This window comes from Passer domesticus, chromosome 5 (genome assembly GCF_036417665.1).
Source record: "Passer domesticus isolate bPasDom1 chromosome 5, bPasDom1.hap1, whole genome shotgun sequence".
In the NCBI taxonomy this organism is placed as follows: domain Eukaryota; kingdom Metazoa; phylum Chordata; class Aves; order Passeriformes; family Passeridae; genus Passer; species Passer domesticus.
Genome location: NC_087478.1, coordinates 77,430,059 through 77,450,651, shown reverse-complemented (window position 1 = coordinate 77,450,651; position 20,593 = coordinate 77,430,059). Strand labels below are relative to the sequence as shown.

The 20,593-nt window shown below is 51.1% G+C and overlaps 2 protein-coding genes and 1 long non-coding RNA gene across 6 annotated transcripts in view; 2 read left to right on the top strand and 1 right to left on the bottom strand.

Annotated features, from left to right (window-relative positions):
- Positions 1-20,593, bottom strand: part of WNT5B (Wnt family member 5B) — a 67,629-nt gene that overhangs the window by 27,248 nt on the left and 19,788 nt on the right. The gene's annotated exons all lie outside the window — the stretch shown is intronic.
- On the top strand, positions 6,954-10,548 carry FBXL14 (F-box and leucine rich repeat protein 14). The gene has a single exon (XM_064421262.1). It carries the CDS (start codon positions 7,189-7,191, stop codon positions 8,389-8,391), a length of 1,203 nt encoding a protein of 400 aa, XP_064277332.1. The 5' UTR covers positions 6,954-7,188; the 3' UTR covers positions 8,392-10,548.
- On the top strand, positions 14,585-19,718 carry LOC135301404 (uncharacterized). 4 transcript variants are annotated; one of them, XR_010363172.1, is made up of 6 exons: positions 14,585-14,805; positions 15,476-15,550; positions 15,625-15,776; positions 17,215-17,322; positions 18,997-19,076; positions 19,282-19,718. It is a non-coding gene; the product is annotated as an uncharacterized LOC135301404 (long non-coding RNA). The 4 variants fall into 4 exon arrangements; XR_010363173.1 differs by having other exon boundaries at positions 19,214-19,718; XR_010363170.1 differs by lacking the exon at positions 17,215-17,322.

The window sequence follows — 20,593 nt, the reverse complement described above, 5'->3', positions numbered from 1 at the left end:
TGAAACCATTACAGAAGCAAGAACAAAAGAAGTTTCTGGAAGGGACATCCCTTTACAACCATATTTTCATGCACCCCTTATAGTTGCACCAGATAACTTACAGAAAATCAGGGGAATTTAGCACAGTCTGGTACTTCCAGGATTAGTATGTTACAGTAACCTTCCTTTGGCCAGAAGCAATCCAAATCTTCCATTAAGTATAACATTCTATTTTGTGTCTTTAGCCTGCCTTCCTTATAAAACTGTATTTTCTAACTCTCACCTTTGTGCCAAGCTCTAACTGTGAATCTCATTTTCACGGCATGTTTCCAAAACAGTATTGCCCTATTTTTCAGTTATCCTCCAAGAACTTACTTCAGAGCCGGTGCTCGTAAGACAGGTGACATAACTTGCTCCAATTCAAGTGAATTGCCAGTTTTAGAATGCCATTTACTACCTGAAAATGTGCTGGTGGCCACAGTCCAGAGAGGGAGGAGTCAAAAGTAATGCCGCAGTAATCCGTGGGTACAAAAATCTTGTGTTTTAAGAGCCACACAGCCACATCAGTACCCTCCCCAAGCTGAGCTCTCCCTCTTATGAGGTTACCTTTTACAAGAATATATGAATTTCTTGTCCCTGGACCTCACTCTCATGCAAGGCTTGACTGGAAAGCCCAGAGACTGATGTCTTTTCTTCCTTGAAGTTTCTGACAGAGAGCACAGGGAGCAGCTTCCCTGACAGCCAAATACCCCGTACTTAATGCACATCTGCCCTGACTGCACCACTCTGCCCAAGCCTCAGCCAACGGCCAGAGCATCTCCCCCATCCCAGGGTGAACGTGTTGGCTACCAGTGGAGCTACACACCCAGAGCATTCCTCCATCTCTGCTCGGTTTTGGACTAAACAGCTGTTACAAAGGAAGATTTCACAGACCTGCTGCTGTAACAAGTACCGCACAGCATGTCAGACACACATGTTTCTGCTGTGACTGCAGGGGCTGTCCCTATTAGATCAAGTTGTAGAGGTCTCAGAGTTCAATCCCCAGGAATGGCTTATGAAAGCAATTACCACCTGAAAGGTTTCTTTGTTTTTGTGCCACTGCTTTTAATAATAACGATTGCATCAGATATTTCCTGCCATCTCGATCTTCCTTGGCACTGCTAACGAAGAAATGACAAAGCCCAACACTTAAAATAGCACCCAATACAATGAAGTGCAAACACTTCAGGTTTGAGGTTTTACATCAAGCACTTTCCCTTTGATGATTTTAACCACTGAGTACCAAGCTCCACAGGAGCCCTGAAGGGTGGGACATGCATGGCCAAACCAGGGAATCGCCTGTGGGCAGGGGCCCCGAGCACCAGACAGTCCTGTCCCACAGAAGCAGACAGACAGACAGACATGAAAGGCACATGGCATTCGAGGGAGTTGTCTGGACAATCACAAATTGTTTTGATTCTTCAAGCAATCCTTTCATTTACGCTTGGTTCAATCTGTTACAGCAGCAACAACTGCTGGCCAATTTAACAGCAAAACTGGGAATATAATCCCGACCTCCCACACCTCACACCCTCTGACCATTCCCCCTCAAACCAGCAGAGTTGTGTTCATGTTAGCTACTGACTGACAAGTAAAAACAAGACCTGAAGAAAATACCCAAATCCCAAAGGCTCTAATCTATAGCTGGAGTCTGCACTGAGACATTAGTTCTGAATTTTGCCCCAGCATCTAATCACATATCCACACTACACTGTATTTTGAATAAACCACCTGAGAATTCCTTTGTGCAGGACAAACCACATCACCCTAAAATACATCCTCATGTAGCACCTATTAGAGAAATGAAGCCTGCAAAGTACAAAAATTCACTTTGTTTTTTAAGGAAAGCTTCATAGTGACCTAGTCTTCACAACAAAGCTCAACAGGCAAAAGGATCCCAGTATTATAATTTCCAAAAAACCTTCTGATCAGTTACATTTTCTTTATATTCTCTGATCAAAAAAATGGAAGATCACAAAGATGAAAATGAAAAACCAGCATTAATTCCAAAGGGAATCCATTCACTGAACACCCTATGCTGATTTATATATATGTGTGTGTGCATGCACACAGATATGCACACATGCAACACAAAATCACAGAATCATTGAAAACTTTGGTTTGGAAGGGACCTTGAAAGGCCACCTAGTCCAACCCCCTGCAATGACCAGGGACATCTTCAACTAGACCAGGTTGCTCAGAGTCCTGTCCAACCTGACTTTTAATGTTTCCAGGAATGCAGCAGCCACCACCTCTCTGGGCACCCTGCGTCAGTGTTTCACCAGCCTCAGTAAAAAACTTGTATCCAGTCTAAACTGACTCTCCCTTAGTTTAAAACCATTAACTACTGTCCTATTGCAACAGGCCCAAAAGGACCCTTTTGATTTCATTCACACACAAAAAAACATTCCCCAAGTTGAATTTGAAGAAGCTCCACTAAACCAACTTTAAACCCAGTTTAACACCATGGGTTGTATCAAACTTGGTTGATTTTTGTGGTCATGCTTCAAATCTGATGAAGGAGGTCTGGAAGCCAACTTGTGAAGGACAACTGTAGCCCCATGGAGTGTGGCTGCATCTAAGTTTAAACGGATCAAAAGAGAGAAGAGGGTTAGCTGAGCATGGGCTTTACTGTCCAAGTGTTTTTGCATCACTTCTGTCCTGCAGTCCCAATGGCCACTGCCCAGAGGCAAAAAAAAAAAAAAAGAAAAAAGCCAAAGGCTACAAAGATTCCTGTGGGTAAATTCACAAATTTTTCATTCTGCAGCTGAAGCTGTGAAAATGCAGAAAGCACATGGAGTAGGTTGGCAGAAGAAAAGTTACCCTGCCAACTGACAGGCAAAAGTAACAAACAAGGCCAGGCTGAGATGGGAGCTGGAGAGAGACCTGGTGGATGTCATGCCCAACCATGCAATAAAAGACGCAGGAGAGACAACAGTGCAGCTCTATCAGCACGAGCTGCTTCCAATCACAGAAGCCACGAGTGAGTTATGTGAATCCTCCTGAACCCCTGCCAAGCAAAACTGTACAGCCTCCACTGAATACCGGGGTAACTGGAGGGAAAAAAATGAAGCATTTATCTGGCAAGTGCTTTCTAAAAGAGAGCATGGCTGTCAGGAGCTGCTCGAGGAGCTGGAATGCTAGAGATGGCTCCAGGGGGATGGAGCAGCCATCAGAGTGCATAAGAGACAGGCAGGGATTTTTAATAAAATGCAGTTTATCACACGGTGATTACCACCTCCTATTTATACCACATGAGATCATGAAAAACATGGCACATATTCCTTTACTCCTGGAAACACAAAGTCAACCCAACAACCGTGTGATAAATTGGCCCTTTTAATGCACTTTGTACTTTGTCTTTCTAAACCTCTATTTCCACACATCTGTCACTTAGAATGAGAAATAAAAATCTGCTAGAATAGTAACTACTGTGCCTTCCTCTCCCCCAGATCAACACTACAGTAGATTAGGATTACAAATCCAAATTCCAGGCTGTTCCACTCAACATGTAAACCTTAACTGCTCACAAAGAAGGACAGATGGTCTAAGAATATAACACGTGAGAAAGAGAACTTCAGAGTCTCCAGAAAATGCATCATCAATATCTAACTTCTGTTGGCTACACACAGGAGGCATTACAGACACAATGTGTCAAGATGCAAAGAAAAAAGTATTTCAGGTAAGCTTTCCTGCCCCAAAGAGCACACCTTTTTCTACTCGCCTTCAAATGTGGTTTGAAAGGCTCAGGGAGAGGAAATTCCACATTATTTCCATGGTAAGGCTCTGCAGCTGAGTTTGGGATAATACGGTGAAAGCCTTCATTAGCACTCTTTGAGAATGACTTGTAGAACTTGCTTGTAGCTTTGCCAGTTATGAGTAATGCAACAATCACTGAGACACTTCTGTGCCACATTTCCTTCACACGTTGCCTGATGTCTACGGGACTCAGCCCTCTTGTGAGCGATCCCACTGCCTCCAGACAAGGAATCCCTGCCACGACAGGCCCGTGAGATGCCACACCTTTCACCTGCTCCTCACTCCATGGAAATTCTCCATTTTGGTTGCGATGCTCTACAACTGATCTGAGCACAGCTGATCTGCAGAGAAAAATAAACCTATCACCCCTAATCTTTTGCTTATTAACCTGATGGTTAACCAACCTCCCAACAGCACAAACAATCCTACAAAGGTAATTCATACTGGGCAACACCCCAGCACAGCTCCTGAGTGCGACTGCAGCTTCCACAATCGCTAAAACCAGGTCTGTGCATTGCTGGATCACCCAGGAGTACAAATTTCATCGGGATCAGGCCAAGGCATGTGATCAGGCTGCTGCTGAACGAGCCAGGATGCAGGGCCAACACCAATCCTGCTGTGGCCACGTGCCAGGCACAGGGGTGCAGACGATACCTGATCTGGCTGGAGCTGAGCACAGTGACACCTGAGCCGGCATAAAGTCTGCTAGTAAAAAGTTAACCTGTCAAAAACTTCTTGAATTAACTCGAGCAGGCAGGGTGAATGAATACCAGGTCAGCGCTTCACATCATGTGGCCGCCCCGTTTTGGAGCCAATAATAGGAGCTGCACTGCTGGCTTTTGTTGCTCTGCCAAACCACAGCCAAATGTTGATAGTGATGTTTATATGCATGGGGAACTCAGTGCAGGATCAGGGCCTCAGAGTCCTTCAACTCGCCTTGCCTCCAAATGAAAGCAAAAAGGAAGGAAAAAAGCAGAGTGAAACCTAAACGTTTAACCTCTAAGTAGTCAACATCTACCAATCTGGAATCTGCAATCTACTAATATGGAATCTGCACATGAAGGCAGAACCATGACTGCTTCTGTAGCAGATAAATGTAAATGATGATTAAAATAGAGCCTTCTCCTTCAGGTTAGTGAAGGCATCAGTACAGCAAACACACCAGTAACTAGGCTGATTTGTGCAGTATTTTAGTAATCCAGACAGTATTAAAAAGACACCCTGTCATGTTGAACGAATGCAAACTTTTTCTTTACAAAGAAAGGGTAGTCCTGCTCTTCTGAAACTGTTTTGAAAAGCCTTACCTGATCTCTGGTAGAACTTAAGCCATTTTTAACACTGCTGCAATACCGCCCAGTGTTGAGATGTGCACGGGTACCATTACACACGGCTACAGACACTTAGGAAACATGGTTTTCAAACATTCTTTCTTGAAATTGATGGAAGTCACTAGAAATTGCTTGGTTTATTTAAGTACCTCAACAATTTCCAGAGCTAGTTCAAAGAGGTCATTAGCTGAAAGCCATTTTCAGAAGATTTTCTATTTCCCATTACAGAGGCCCTAAAACAATCTGTGCAGAGATGTACAGCAACCTTGACAGCTACCCAGAGCTCTGAGCTGTTCCCAGCCCTGTCCTATCCCTCCTGCAGGCATGCCTGGACAGAGGCTTCCCAAACTCTGCTCCTCCAGGCTGTCACACTGCCTCAGGGTCATGCTGCAGCCCACAGCAGCTGGCAAGGGTGAGGCAGCCATCCACCTTCTCTTTGCTGCTTTCCACAGCTGCACAACCCCTGTCCCTCCTCATGGGGCTCCCACAGAGCTCGAGGAGCTGCCAGCCAGCCCAGCATGGCCTCGGCAGACCTCGGTGCAGAGGTGGCCCAGTGGCAGATTCCGGGGTGAAGCGAGGGGCTGGCTGGAGCACAGTACTGAGCTGGAGTCTCCAGCTGCACCAGGGCAGATTTGGGTCGGGCGTTAGGAAGAATTTCTTCACAGAAAGGTGATTAGACATTGGAACAGCTGCCTAGGGAGGTGGTGGAGTCACTGTCCCTGGAGGTGTTTAAGGAAGACTGGATGTGGCATTTTGTGCCATGGTGGTGTTTGGTCACACGTTGGGCTCGATGATCTCAGAGCTCTTTTCCAACCTAACTGAGTCTGTGACTCTGTGCAGCAGTGCTGCTCTCTGCAGCCCCACCACCCCTGCCCTGCTGGGGACCTGTCACCCACGGGTGACAGCACAGCACCCACCGCCAGGGCAGGAAGCAGGGCAAGAATTAGGATTAGTAATGCATCAGGAAAAGCACTGCCAGCAGGTCAAGGGAACTGATCTTGCCCCTTTCCTCAGCCCTGGTGTACTGCACCCAGTTTTGGACTCCCCAGTACTAGAGAGTCACACCAAGGACAGGTGGGAGGACAAGAGACGAGAGTCGACAGGTACAAACTGACACACAGAAAGTGCACAGGGAATAACTTCTTTCCTATGCGGGTGCCACGCACTGCACCAGACTGCCCAGAGAGCCTGTGGTGTCCCCCTCTGTACACTCGAGAGCCATCTGGATGCCACCGTGTGCCATGTGCTGGAGCCGGGGGTGGCCCCGGTGCCGGCTGAGGCCCCGGGCCGGGTCCCGGTGGCCGCTGAGGCCCCGGTCGGGTCCCGGTGGCGCCCCCGGCGGCGGCGCGGGGCAGCGCAGCCCGGCGGCCGCGGCGCCCCGCGCTGTTTCCAGGGCGACGGCTCGCCGTGTTCCGGACCGTACCATTGCGCAAGCGGCGCGGGTGGGGGCGGGAGGGGAAACAGGCCCGGCGCGGCGCCGCCTCCTGCCCGGCTGCCTCCTCCCCCCGCGCCTGGCCGCGCCTCCCCCCCTCCCGCGGGCCGGAGCGGCGCCGGGCCCAGCAGCGCGCGGCGCGGAGCGGAGCGGGCGGGCCCGGAGCGGCGGAGTCGGTACCGGCGGCGGGCGGGCCGGGCCGGGCCGGGCCGCGCCAACCCCTGCCCTCGCTGCCTCACCGCCGGCGCGGGATGCGGGCGGCGCGGGGCCGCGGGCTGTGAGCGGCGGCAGCGCGGAGACAAAGGGAGGCGGCGGCGGCGGCGGGGCTCGGCGGCCGGCGCTGGGCACGGGGCGCGGGGGCCGCCGCCGGGATGCGGCGCGGGGCGGCGCGGCCGCGGCAGCAGCGCGGCGGCGGCAGCGGCGCGGCCCGCCCGGCGCGGCGGTAGAGGCGGCGGGGCCGGGCCGGCGGTCGCGCAGTGGCGTCTCCCGCGCCGCCCGCGCCGGCGATGTGAGGGCGGCGGCGGCGGCAGGAGGAGCGCGGCGCGGAGCGGAAGGCGGGCGGGCCCCGGGCGGAAGCGGGCCGGGCCCGGCGGCGAGGGGCAGCAGCGCGGCGCCGGCGGGGGCGGCCGGGCGCGGGCGGGCGTGCGTGCGATGGAAACGCACATCTCGTGCCTGTTCCCCGAGCTGCTCGCCATGATCTTCGGGTACCTGGAGGTGCGCGACAAGGGCCGCGCGGCGCAGGTGTGCACGGCCTGGCGGGACGCCGCCTACCACCGCTCGGTGTGGCGGGGCGTGGAGGCCAAGCTGCACCTGCGCCGCGCCAACCCCTCGCTCTTCCCCAGCCTGGCGGCGCGGGGCATCCGGCGGGTGCAGATCCTGTCGCTGCGGCGCAGCCTGAGCTACGTGGTCCAGGGCATGGCGGACATCGAGAGCCTCAACCTCAGCGGCTGCTACAACCTCACCGACAACGGGCTGAGCCACGCCTTCGTGGCGGAGATCAGCTCCCTGCGCTCGCTCAACCTGAGCCTCTGCAAGCAGATCACGGACAGCAGCCTGGGCCGCATCGCCCAGTACCTCAAGGGCCTGGAGGTGCTCGAGCTCGGAGGCTGCAGCAACATCACCAACACCGGCCTCCTGCTCATCGCCTGGGGCCTGCAGCGCCTCAAGAGCCTCAACCTGCGCTCCTGCCGGCACCTCTCCGACGTGGGCATCGGGCACCTGGCGGGCATGACCCGCAGCGCGGCCGAGGGCTGCCTGGGCCTGGAGCAGCTCACGCTGCAGGACTGCCAGAAGCTCAGCGACCTCTCGCTCAAGCACCTGGCCCGCGGGCTGGGCCGCCTCCGCCAGCTCAACCTCAGCTTCTGCGGGGGCATCTCGGACGCGGGGCTGCTGCACCTGTCGCACATGAGCAGCCTGCGGAGCCTCAACCTGCGCTCCTGCGACAACATCAGCGACACGGGCATCATGCACCTGGCCATGGGCAGCCTGCGGCTGTCCGGCCTCGACGTCTCCTTCTGCGACAAGGTGGGGGACCAGAGCCTAGCCTACATCGCGCAGGGCCTCGACGGGCTGCGCTCGCTGTCCCTCTGCTCCTGCCACATCAGCGACGAGGGCATCAACCGCATGGTGCGGCAGATGCACGGGCTGCGCACCCTCAACATCGGCCAGTGCGTCCGCATCACCGACAAGGGCCTGGAGCTCATCGCCGAGCACCTCAGCCAGCTCACGGGCATCGACCTCTACGGCTGCACCCGCATCACCAAGCGGGGCCTGGAGCGCATCACCCAGCTGCCCTGCCTCAAGGTGCTCAACCTGGGACTTTGGGAAATGACTGAGAGTGAGAAGGTCAGGTGAGAGGAGGAGGAGGGTGCCCCGAGACCTCCATCTCCTCTGGAGGGACTCACTGACTGACTGACTGACTGCTGCAGAGGAGGAGAGAAAGAGAGAGGGGCATGCACACAGACATGCTACCCACGCACTCTGGCACCGCAGGGAGGAACACAGAGAAAGAGGGATGTACCCTCGACCCTTCTGTGCTGCCTGCCTATCCTTGCTGTGGAGGAGGAGGAAGGGGGACCAGGAGGACAGAGAGAAAGCACCTATCCATTTTCCAGGTCACGCCTCAAGCTCCGTGCTAGGGAGACAGAGCTCTCTCCCTTCCCACAGCATCCTTCCCTGCGGAAGAGGTAGAAACCCACACTTATGCACTGGGGCTAGAGACACCCCTCTTTGTCCCCACTCCCACATTCCATCCCCTCAAGCACTAAGGATGGATAAAGAAAGACCCTTGTTCTGCCATGTATTCAGAATAGATTATTTTTGGTTTATATAAGGGAGAGTGGAAATGGAGATGGGAACAAAAAAAATAGTTAACAGCAGCAAAGGCTTCCTAGCTACACTTGTGTACCCAGCCACCCAGTCATCCTGTGCTGGGCACAGACAGAGCTTTGGATAAAACCACCATTCCACCTCTGTGCTTGCCCCTCCCCTGTCAACACATTTGTGACAGAAATACTGCTCCCTAGGTACATTGATTTTTTTTTTTCCCCTTTTAAATCTCTCTTCAGTCTCCAGTTTCATGTTATTCTCTGCTGTGGGTGGATACAACCTCCCACTATTCCAGTTCTCCACTGCACTGAGACTAGCGATAGCTACAGCCTCCCCTTTTGTCAGTATGTTTCCATGTCATCCTGCACTATGGGTAATGGAAAAGTCCAGGCACTCCATTCTCTCTCCCCATCTCTCCACTGGAGATGAAAACACCATTTCCTCCTCCTCCTGTCTCTGTGGGGGCTGGACACAGACCCCACTCTCTTAAGCCTTCCTGTGCACTGGGGGACTCCGAGAGTTGCTGAGACTTGTCTTCCCTTTCATCATTCTCTCTTTTTCTCCCCTCCTCCTCCTTGGCAACAGGGATAGACATATCCAGCCACATATCCATTCCTCTCTGGGTTGGGGGTGAGCAGGTAGAAGGGAGTTCTCGCTCCTCTCTACCTGGGGGTCAAGAGGAAGAATCTCCAGCTTCATTTCTGCTTCATTTGAGATACTGTGACCTGTTTTTATTTTGAAATGCATAAAAAAAATTACTGCTACAAAAACAGCCTCTTACTCTCCCATCTAGCCCTTGCTTACATACTGTAATTGATCCCAGTTTTCCTCACTCATTCTCCCCTTTACAGTATTCATTTTCTTACATGGTTTTATTTTTAAAGACATATGAAGTTGCTGTTCTTGTGGATTTTTAAGTACTTTTTTTTCTGCTGAATATATTCTATATATATAAATATATATATGATGTCTGGCTACCTCGTTTTAATTTGTTACTTTTTTTTTTTCCTCCTCAAAAGCCCTGGAATTCTTACAGGAAAGAGATTTTGAGACTGAAACATTTTTGTGCCTAGACTGGAATAATGCCCCTTGGGTTTGTTCTTATTTTATCCCCTCCTCTGCCCCCACCCCTTTTTTTTAATTTGTTTTTTTTAATTTTACATTTTTGTTTTTAGGCTTACCCTACTGTGTCCCACCTCCACATTCTGGTTGTGCCTCTCCCTCCCTCTTCACTGGGAACTGGGGACCCAAACTGTGCTTCTGCATTTTTACTCTTCTAGCACAAATACGTAACGTGAGAATCCACACCGAGGATTGGGCTACTGTTAACAGAAATGTGTAAAATGCAAGTTTGTTTAAAAAAAAATTCTATATATATATATGGATATATGCAAGTGCTTTCCCCTCCCCTCCTGAGCCACCTACAGAAGGTCACCATGCCAGGCTTCCTGTTTGTAGGTGGAGAGGAGCAGAGTGGCCTGCAGGCCCCAGGGCTGCCATGTGAAGGGGAGGAGACTGAAGTTCATCTGTCTTATCTCTGTTCTGTCAATAAAATGGAGCTGGGTCTTTAGATTATTTTTTAATTATTATTTGAAAGAGGAAGAGTAAGTTTGGGTTTTGTTTTGATTTTTTTTTTGTTTGTTTTTAAGTATCTTGGCTTTTTTTTTGCTTATCTGTTCAAAATCTCAAATCCTCCACAGTAACAGGCCAGACCACGGAGTTAACACAAACCCGGAGACCCCTATGGATTAATTGTACTGTTTGTGAATTTGTATAAAAAAAATAACAAAGATCCTCTTAAAACATTTTATATTCTTACAGTAAAAGGTTAAACATATTTATATAATAAAAGAGGAAATATGAAGTATGTTTTTGAAAAAAAAAAAAAAAGCCGTATCTGTGTTGTCTGTACTTATTGAAGATGTGTGTACCTGTCGGGCTTGTGGCTGACGGTGGGATTGGGGCTGGCTCTGCTGAGCGAGGGAGGAGGAGAAGCAAGGCAAGGAGCCTCCTCCTGTGCAGGAGGTTGGGGAACATCGCCAGGAGGAGTTTGTAAGGAAGGGGCTTGGCAGGACCAGCCGTGGCCGCGAGGTGCTGGCAGCATCCCTGGGGACAAACCCAAAGTGCTGAAACCGACTACTTGGTGATAGAGGACAGCATTTGTGAGGGCGGAACAAGGCCTGTGTTTCTCAATGTTTTTTTTTAAGCTCCAGATGAATTGCGTGCTGGAGGATTTTTTAGTGATTTAAACTGGAAGACCCATCAAGTAAAAACATTTCCCAGCAGCGACAACCACCAAAAACCTGCGCCCTTGCCGACCTGGAAAATCTGAAACATCTTAGTTGATTTCCACTACCCAGCCAAAGATTAAAGAGAAAGCAAAAAGTGGAACCGTGTTTAAAAAAAAAAAAAAAAAAAAGTTTGAATAATCTAAGGTGTCCTTTGTCCTCCACCATAATCTTTCTCCTGCGCGTTATGACTTTTAACCCGGCGGGTCCCTCCATTGTTGCCGGAGATGGAGCTGAGCGCTGTTTACAGCGCGGCCACAAAGCCCCGCTCCCCCAGCCCGGCGGCCGGCCTCGCTCGCCCGCTGCCCCCTTCCTGCCTCCAAGGAGGGGGAATGCGAAATGGTGGAAGAAGGCAGAGCCATTGTTCAGCAAAGTTAAAAGAGGAGCTGTCCTTGCTTGCTTGCTCAGTCATGCATACTCAATCTGGCCGGGCCCGAGTCCCTATGGAAAGGAGGAGGGCGATTCTTCCCCTCTTTTTAACATTCCTCTCCAGGCCTGGCTGTATTTAAGCTGCTTTCCTCCGCGCCGAGGAGGAGGGAGGGGGATGGTCTGAAGTTCCTGTACATTTGCATTTTAAGCACTTCCAGCGCTGAGCAGGCCACTTTGTTCCCCGCTCCAGCGGCCCTGGCTGGGTGCTGCTCCAGGTGGGATGCCCTCCCAGAGGAGATGCCCTGGGCACCCGCAGCTGCCTGCCCTGCTCAGCCCTGCCTCCGCAGCTACTTTGGTCAGGCTGGACTGGGCATACTCTCCCACCTCACCTCTTAATGCACTGCTGCATTTCAAAGGGGAAACTAATGCCTGACTCCAGCCCTCTTAAAAAGAAACACCATCTCCTCTGCATCCTAAGGACCTGGACTATCTCAGGGTCTGGGCTTTGGGGCGTGTGCTGTTCTATTCCCTCCCTTCCAAGACTTCCAAGCTTTCTGCTGGGAGTCCATTGACAAAAGCTGCATTGTTCGCTTTAGGGAAAGCCACCACAATTGGATCTAATTGAGCCTGACACTATATCCATCTTCCTCTGCTTGGAGGGAGGTGTTGGGGTCTGTCTTTCCTGCATTAAGAAAGGAGTTTACAGTAACTTCTTGATGGAAAAAGAGCATGTATGTATGAGTGTTATAAACAACAGGAATTCCAGATCAGGTTCCCGTAACAGCTGAAAACGTAATTGCTCTTGGGGTCAAGCAGCAGTCCCAGCCAAGGATGGGGAATGATAAATCTCTCATAAAGTAGGTTTGTTTCTGCTGGGTTTGGATGAAAATGGCATCTCCTTATTAAATCTCATGTTCACACGGATAACAGTGGGACATTTATGTTTCAATATAATGTGTGTGCTCCTAAGCTCTGTAATCAGAACTAGGACCGGATTTTTTTTTTTCCTAAAAAATCCCCTGAACTTCTCTCAACTCTTAAAAACAAACCAAAAGCAGTGCCCACATGGCCCAACATCCCCTTTTAAGAGGAACACAAGCCAAAGGAAGTTGCCAAAACCAAAGCCTCCCTGAAGCCCAGTTCCTAGACACCCTGGACTGTTCCCGTAGATGGAGCAAGTGCTCCTCATACCTTCCTCTCATGCTCCATTGTGACAGCACTTCCTTGGACACAGACACAGGCCAACAACCATAGACCAATTACCACATAACTTCTCAGCACAACCAACCGCTCTTGAATTTTTGAGCATGACTCAGTTGGAAACTGGGGTAGAAAACCAGAAAAAAAACACTCCACTACTTGGAAATGAGCTGGAAGTCTCTTGTCTGTGAGCCCACAGTGCCCCAGCCGTGGCTTTGGTGCCAGCCTTCACCTCTGTGCCCAGCAGAAGTGCTGGGGCAGCAGGGCCTACACCTGGCCATGGAGGGTGGCCCAGGGACCTGCTTTGTGGACAGCTCTGAGGAGCCACGCTGAAGAGGAGGTGGCAGAAAGCAGAGCAGGAATGATGTGGAGGAGAGATGAAGTGAACAAGCAGGAGAGGAGGCAGCCAGGGACTGAGGGGCAGCAGCTGGGGATGCCAGCTCGCAAGCCGCAGTGAAGTCCTGCGTGTGCGTGGGGTCCCTGGTCTGCCGCAGCAGCTGCTCCCCTCAGCAGATCCATGGATGGCTCCGCTCCCCGGGAGACGGGAGGAAAAGCAGGCTCCACCTGGGTCCCACTGCCCTTGGACTAGCACATGGGAGGTCCATGCATGACAGATTTATACGTTTTATACCTTCCCGCTGCACGCTGCGGGTTCGGCTGAATCGGTTTGTCATGGTGGCTCTGGGGGCCTTTGTTTGGCGCTAATAAATAACGGGGTCACGGGGCAGCTGTCAGCCAAACCACCTGGGGCCTGTGCTACGGCCAGAGGTGATCTCCCTGCTAGACAGCACAGGGCTTACCACTGAACCTGCCCTTTGGGGGTCAGGGAAGGGTTAAAATGAGACCTGGGTGGCCAAGAGGCTCACAGGTTTTGGAAGCAAAGGTAGAAGTTAGCACAGGCTACCATTAGCAGCTCAAGGGGAGATGTCCCTGCATCTGGCAGCCTCGCTATGTACGCATGTGGGATGCTCCTGGCAGAGCGAACCCTTTTTTTGTTTTCTCTCTCTCCCTCCTCTACCTTTAAATGCCACTCTTTCAGCCAGCAGCTCTTTAACGGTGCCTTCTGTGGAGGAAAAAGCTAAATGGATAAACTCGGCTGGGTGGTGCGGGCTGGACCCCTCAGGACATGAGCGAGGCCCCGCGCCAGAGCTGCTGGCTGGGCTGCACTGACACTCCCCGCCGTGGCCAGCCAGCCAGGCCGGCCTGCTCAATTCCCCAGCCCCAAGCTGCACGAAAGAAAGAGCTGGAGAAGGTTCACCAGGCTCCTGTGCCAGAACTTAAGCCTCCAGTCACATTTGGCAGGGATGTTAGTGCTTCTCCCCCTTATTTAATTACATTTACCATATGCACTAGCTCAATGACAGCCCAAACTGAAATCGCGTGATGGAGATTTTGAAAGATCCGAGTCTGATCTGACCCTGCAAGATGAATGGAAATGGGATTTTCCAAAAAAATTTCCTAAAATGTGTGGTGTTTCTTAGACAAGGTGTCAAAAGTTTAGTACCAGTGACTGGACACATGCCCTGAGCAAGTGTTTCCACATGAGAGGGTTACTGAGACATAAACCAAACTCATATTCTGCTACAGAAACTAACCCAGATCTAGAAATGGGAACCTCCTCCTAGTTATTTTCCTTCCTCTGAGTCTTGTTTCTCTGGGCACAGTCTAGTGATTTCATGATGAAGCAATTTCCCCTCCCAGCTCTGGGAAAAAAAAAAAAAAAATCCCTAACAAATTTTTTTATCTGAGCTTGGTCCTGTTCCTCCCTCTCCTTTGCCTCTTTCTCCCCACAAACATCCCAGCTTTACAACCCTCGGATGTCTTTATGGGTTTGGCACACAGCATCACAGGGGCACAGAGCATCACAGGGGCACAGAGCATCACAGGGGCACAGAGCATCACAGCTCTGCAGTCAGCAGCCTCTCTCCTTGTTCAGTGAGCTGCAATGCCAAGAAATCCCTGCCATTCTCTCCCCTGGTGACAGCTGAGGTGGCACTCCTGGCTCCCCAGCCTCAGCGTGGGCCAGGTGCATCGCTCAGTGCCACACACTGGATAGAAGTCTTGTGAGGCACTCCTACCACAGGTGAGCCGGTTCCCTCTGCCCCCCCAGGCTGCTGGAGCTGCCAGGGCTGCAATGCCTGACTCTGGCACATCTCCATCCGCTCGGCCAAGGCGCCCGATGCCAACTGACCCGAGGTGACGGGGATAACGAGATCCCCCGGGTCTCTCGTGTGCCTAACACCCAGGGAAACCACAACAACAGACGGAGACCCCGCTGCTGCCTGCGGGGCTGGGTGGCGCATCCGCATCCTCATCCCGATCCCATCCCCATCCCGATCCCATGCCCATCCCGATCCCCGGGTGCAGCGCGCGGCCGGCCCGCCAGGCGGTAGCATTGCCCGCCGAGTGCCGCCGCCGGTTCCCGCAGCGAGCGAACGGCTCCGCTCCGAGCCCGCATCTCACGGGCTCACCCGCTCAGCCCCGGACACGAACCAGCACGGGAGGTGCAAAGGGATGGGGAGCCTGAGGCCGTTCGTCATCACCGCTCTCGGCGTTTGGTGATGGTGAACCGAACTGGAAAGCCACACTTGGCATAGCTGAGCTGGGAGTCAGTCATAGAACCAGTGAATGGTTTGGGTTGGAAGTGATCTTAAGGATTATCTAGTTCAAATCACCCTGCCATGGGCTGGAACACCTTCTGCTATGAAGTTGTTGCTTAAAGCCTAATCCAGCCTGGCCTCCAACACTTCCAGGGATAGAAGATCCACAGCTTCTCCAGGTAACCCGTACCAGGCCTCACCATCCTCACAATAAAGACTTCCTTCCTGGTAAGCAATCTAAACCCAACCTCTTTCAGTTTAAAGTCATCCTGCCTTGTCCCATCACTACATGTCCTGGTCAGAACTCCTTTTCAGCTCTCTTGCAGCCCATCTTGCTACTGGAAAACTTGCTCTTCTCCTGGCTGAACAAACCCAATTCTCTCAGGCTGTCTTCACAGAAATGCTCCAGCTCTCTGATCACTTCCATGGCCCTCCTCTGGACATGCTCCATCAGGTTTGTCTCCTTATGTTGGAATGTCCATCAGTGTTCCCCATCATGCAACAACTTCACACCCCAGCCCGAAGAGCTGCCTCCTGGAAACTGTCTATCCTAAACTTAGCACTTCTGCCCTAAAACTCCATCTCTTGACATCTATAGCTTGACAGCAATTTTTGGGGTCTTTATGCAGCTCTCACACTGCTACAGGTACAGTGATGGTGTCTTTTTCAGAAGTAACTACACCTTATAATTTACAGAATTTTAATAATTAGCTTCTGCAGACTCATTACATACACAGACATCAAAAAGGGAAAATCAGCACTAATGGGGGAAGAGAGGTGGAAACAACTTGACTAAGGTGATGCCCCAGATCCGTGTGTGACCAAACAGTGCCTGGCATCCACCCCTTCCATCTCCAGTCCTGCTGGTTTCTGCCACTTGGAGCAGCAAGAATGGACATGAGTTTTCCAGCCTAAGGAAGTCCTGGAGAGGGAGGGTGGTCAGGACAAAGAACATCTTCCTAGTCTTCCACACCAGACTCACTCAGCAGCCTGGAAGCGCTGGTGTACAAGTGTGGGCTGTGGAAGAGCTCCCAGCAGCAGGAACCCCTCCAAGAACTCATCCCCCTCTCTCTCTGTGCACACTCTTCCGCTGTCACAGCTTTTATCACAGGCAGTGGCCACTCTGACCCAACAAACACAGAGCTGCCAGCCCTGCAGGGACATGTCCCAGCACAACAACGGCTACTGCTGTGCCTGCAGCCCTCCGGCTGCTCCCTGGACATCTCCAGCAGGACTGTCCCTGAGCAGGGACCACCCGTGTGGATCAAAGGCACCACACGGCCCCTAAGGCTGCCCACGCTGTCTCCTGTCACCTGTCCATCAGCACAGACTTGCCCAGACCACACTGAAGGCAACAGCAATTTTGCTCCCCACACCCAGAGTGCAGAACACAGGGGCTAGTGCCAGGGCTGCCCACTGCCTTCCCCTCACCTCCCCTGGGCTCAAATGCAGGAGCCACGGGGACAACCAAGGGGAAGATGGGGAAATATCATCTCCCAGCCACACCTGCCAAGGAGTCAGTGGGACAGGGGAGGCTGCATGTGAGCGGCCGGGTGTAACTTCCACCCTGTCCCCAGTGCCAAAAACAAGCATGTTAAAGCTAATCTACCCCTGTCTCAGCTCAACTGCTTTTCTGTGACTAAGCCCCTTATAATGGTTTTACTAAAATCCCCTTTTGATGGAAAAAATCCCAGCTGGAAGTTTCGGGCAGCGGCACAATGTGCAAGTCTGCGTGTCCCTTTCCCCAGCTTCACAAAAGCCTCTAATCGAGTGGAAAATTTGCTGGAGGCCAGAGGTTTAGGCCTGCAATTATTTTTTAAGGGATTATCAGGAGAGAATGGCGGTACTTACGACCCTCCCTCTCTTTGTGCTCTGCTCTGTGCTGCTTTCAGATGGACTCAGCCAGAAACCTAAACCACCGCAGCTGGATCCAGCAAAGCCAGGGCTTGGCTGGGCAGCTTGCCTCCTCTCTGTCTCACAGGACAGATCCCAGACTCCAGGTTAGATGAGTCCCACTCCAGCAGCATGCAATGAACAGAAGTGCTTTAACACAGAAGCAACACCCTGAGATTATTTTTTTTTAAAGAAAAGCTTGAGAAAAAGCAAACTATTCCAGCCCCGTGAGCCTCAGTGAACAGAAAAACCAAGGAGCCAGGAGGGATGAGGTCCATTGGACAGGCTGGGCTTTGGCTCTGCAAGGCCATTATGTAGGAGGTCTTACACAAGTTACTTGCAGCAGCCTCCAAAAAAGACTTGGCACGGAAGATGTGCACACTGTAACACCCAGCTCTTGAGGGCTCTGCTCCAAGGGTGGATCCTGGCATTGGGGTCCTCGGTGCTTTAGAGGCCTCTGAGAACAGTCCTGCACCACCAAGGATCCAAAACAACTCCATGCCAGGCACAGAGCCAGTCATGTCAGCACACTGCTGGCCCCCCTGCCCGAGGGCTCTGTGCCTTGCTCAGAGCTCCCAGGAGCTGCCTGCACTCACTCACACCTGGCCCAAAATCAGGTGCTGCTCCTCTTCCATCAAACTGCCACATTCCCACTTGCCTAAGAGCAGGTGAGCCACAGCCAGAGGGAGCAGGGATGCTCCCTGCTTCCCAACAGTAGCCTAAGGAAGCGGGAGACCTGCTTTAATCCCTGCCTCCCTTCACTTCTAACCCATCCCATCTGGAGAAGGCACAAAGTAACCAAAGGAAAAAGGGCTACTCTTCACTGTTCCCGTGTAAGCCTCTCTACAGTGTGGATGATAATTCCAGACTTGGAGCAAGAAACAAAACACGTGAAGGAAGCAAGGGCTGAAGACCTCTCAGCAGGTGGCATAAAGCAGCTGTTGGCTAAAAGGAGAAGCAGGCTGTGATCCCTGAGCTTTCCTGTGTAAGATATTTCAAAACTAAGTCGCAGCTGCTGCCACTGGGTCTTTTTGATCTTATTGTGCTGGGTGTGCTCTAAAAGCACCTGGGCAGGCTGAGGGGCCAGGATGCTTGCCCTCTGGATGGTGGTCAGACTCAAGCACTTTGGGGCAGGTATTTAAGTGAAAAACTCAGCACCCGAGGGGTGTTAAACCAGAAATAATTTTAAAACCCTAGACAAGCACAGAGAAAAAGTCAAATGAGGTATTTGTGGAATTATGATGCCTCCAGGAGCTAGGTGGTGCCTAAGCTGGGGATTTTGATTTTGCAATTTTGAATGCTGCCTAAATGTTATTTGGCTTTGTTTTGGTTTTTTCCTGGATCAGGTTTTTTGCCCCTCTCTACCTCATTATCTCCACCCACACGGACACTGTTTTTGCAGGATTTAAAGACAGTAAGATAAGAAGACAAATGGCCAATCCTGCTCAAAATTGCTCATGAAGGCTGATACTCTTTGAGATACTCTCTGAGTCTGGTCTCTAAGACAGGTTGTGAACACCAGCATCCCAAGATAAGGAATGCACAACCACCAGTAAGGAGTAGCATAGATGTGACCTGTGTGATTCACTAGTGGCACTAGTGAAGTGTAAGAGCAGCTCCAGCCCCAACTTCTCACCCAAATAAATAGAGCACTGTGCACAGAAGAGCCATCCTTTGCTACCTCCAAGGAAGCAATCTCCCCCCAGCCTGGTGTTCTCGAGCACCACTGGTGAGCCTTGCTGTTGGAGTCCTTCTGCTTATACAAAGTCTGCTGTCCACAGATAACCTTGAAAAGCCCTGCTTACAATATCACTGAAACACCATGGACTTCCAGAGATCAGCATCCAAATTCTGCACAGAGGTACGATCATACATACTTGGATAATTTCTGAAAAGGGTTACCTGTATACACCCTGCAGCCCCCTTACTCAACCACTTCTACTTTACTTCTAATAACTTTTCTCCCTATCCACCTCAAATATTTTATTTTTCCCCCAGATTAAGCTGTGTTTTTAATGCTCTCCACAACTGGAAACAGAAAAAAGTTGAGGAGCTTTCTGTTTCAGACAGCCTCTTCCGTCCTGGATGAACACTCCTTTCCCTGAGTCCTCGCACTCAGCTCCCTGCAGATGCACCTCAGATGCTCCAGTCAGCCTTGTGCAGAGCCCAGTTATCAAGCTGCATTGTACAAATGGATTTCCAAATGTATGATAAACATGTCTGGAAACTATTACTATCCTCACGAGTATTTGTGTCCCACAAGAGTTGAAACGAGAATCCTGACAATGTGAAGAGATTTACCTCACTGGGATGTTACATAGATTTCATATGTTTCAACATAATATTGTTAAGGTATATATTATAATGAAAATACAACTTGTCACATGCTCATTTCTGTCCCATCCGTGCCACTTCCCTAAAGAAGGAGCCCTGCAGACAGAAGGGTTTCAAAACACGTCTGCAGTTACTGCTCTGGAGCTGTGCTCTGTCAGAGGCTTGGTGTTGAAAGGACTGTCTATATGTTCAGCTGCAAATTGTTACAAACATTTAAAGAAGCTGCAGTTTCCAGAAATGAAGGACAAGTTATTCTTATTATGAAAGCTGGGGAGTTTCCAAGGTCGCTGGTGTGCCAGCAGAGGATCCAGATAATCACCACAGAAGAATCTACAAGTGCCTGAGGACCACCTATGCAACATCTGAACGTCTCATGCACCAGGTGCTGCTCCCTGGAGCACACAATTTGGGCATGCACTCAGAGTGCCACTCCTACCAGCTCCTGGCTTCCACCACAACAATGTCACTGTCACGCACTGCCTACAGCGACGTGCAGAGCGAGGAGCGCCAGCCCCAGCTCAGAGAAATCTGTCATTTACCAAGAATATGGTGTGTCAGTGCAAGTCCAGCCCACAGCTGGGAGCTGGCAGGACATACTTGAGGTATCACACTCACAGCGCAGGAACAGAAAAACTGCTTTGCCCACAGCCTCCCAAAAAACTGCAGGCAGTTTAAGTCACAGGCTCAAAAGGAGGCACACAGAGAAGCTGGGGGTCAGGCTCCAAGAGAGAGGAGGTTGAAATCCTGGCAATAGTTCCCCACTTTCTTAAAAAGAAACAACCCCACCCAACCCAACAAAGAAAAATAATTTAAAAACCATCCCAAATCAAGAGTCTCCTGCAGCACAGAATGAAAAAGTGCTTACTTTTCTTCAGGAACAGATTGTATTTCTTATATCAGGCTGAAGGTGGCCATGGAATAGGATTTAGCACATGGATCTTTATTTTAATAAATATGCAGGGGGAAAACCTCTCTCAATACAAATCCTATGGAAAATATTGCTCCTATAGACAGAAGAGAGACCAGTTCTGTTTGTGTACTCAG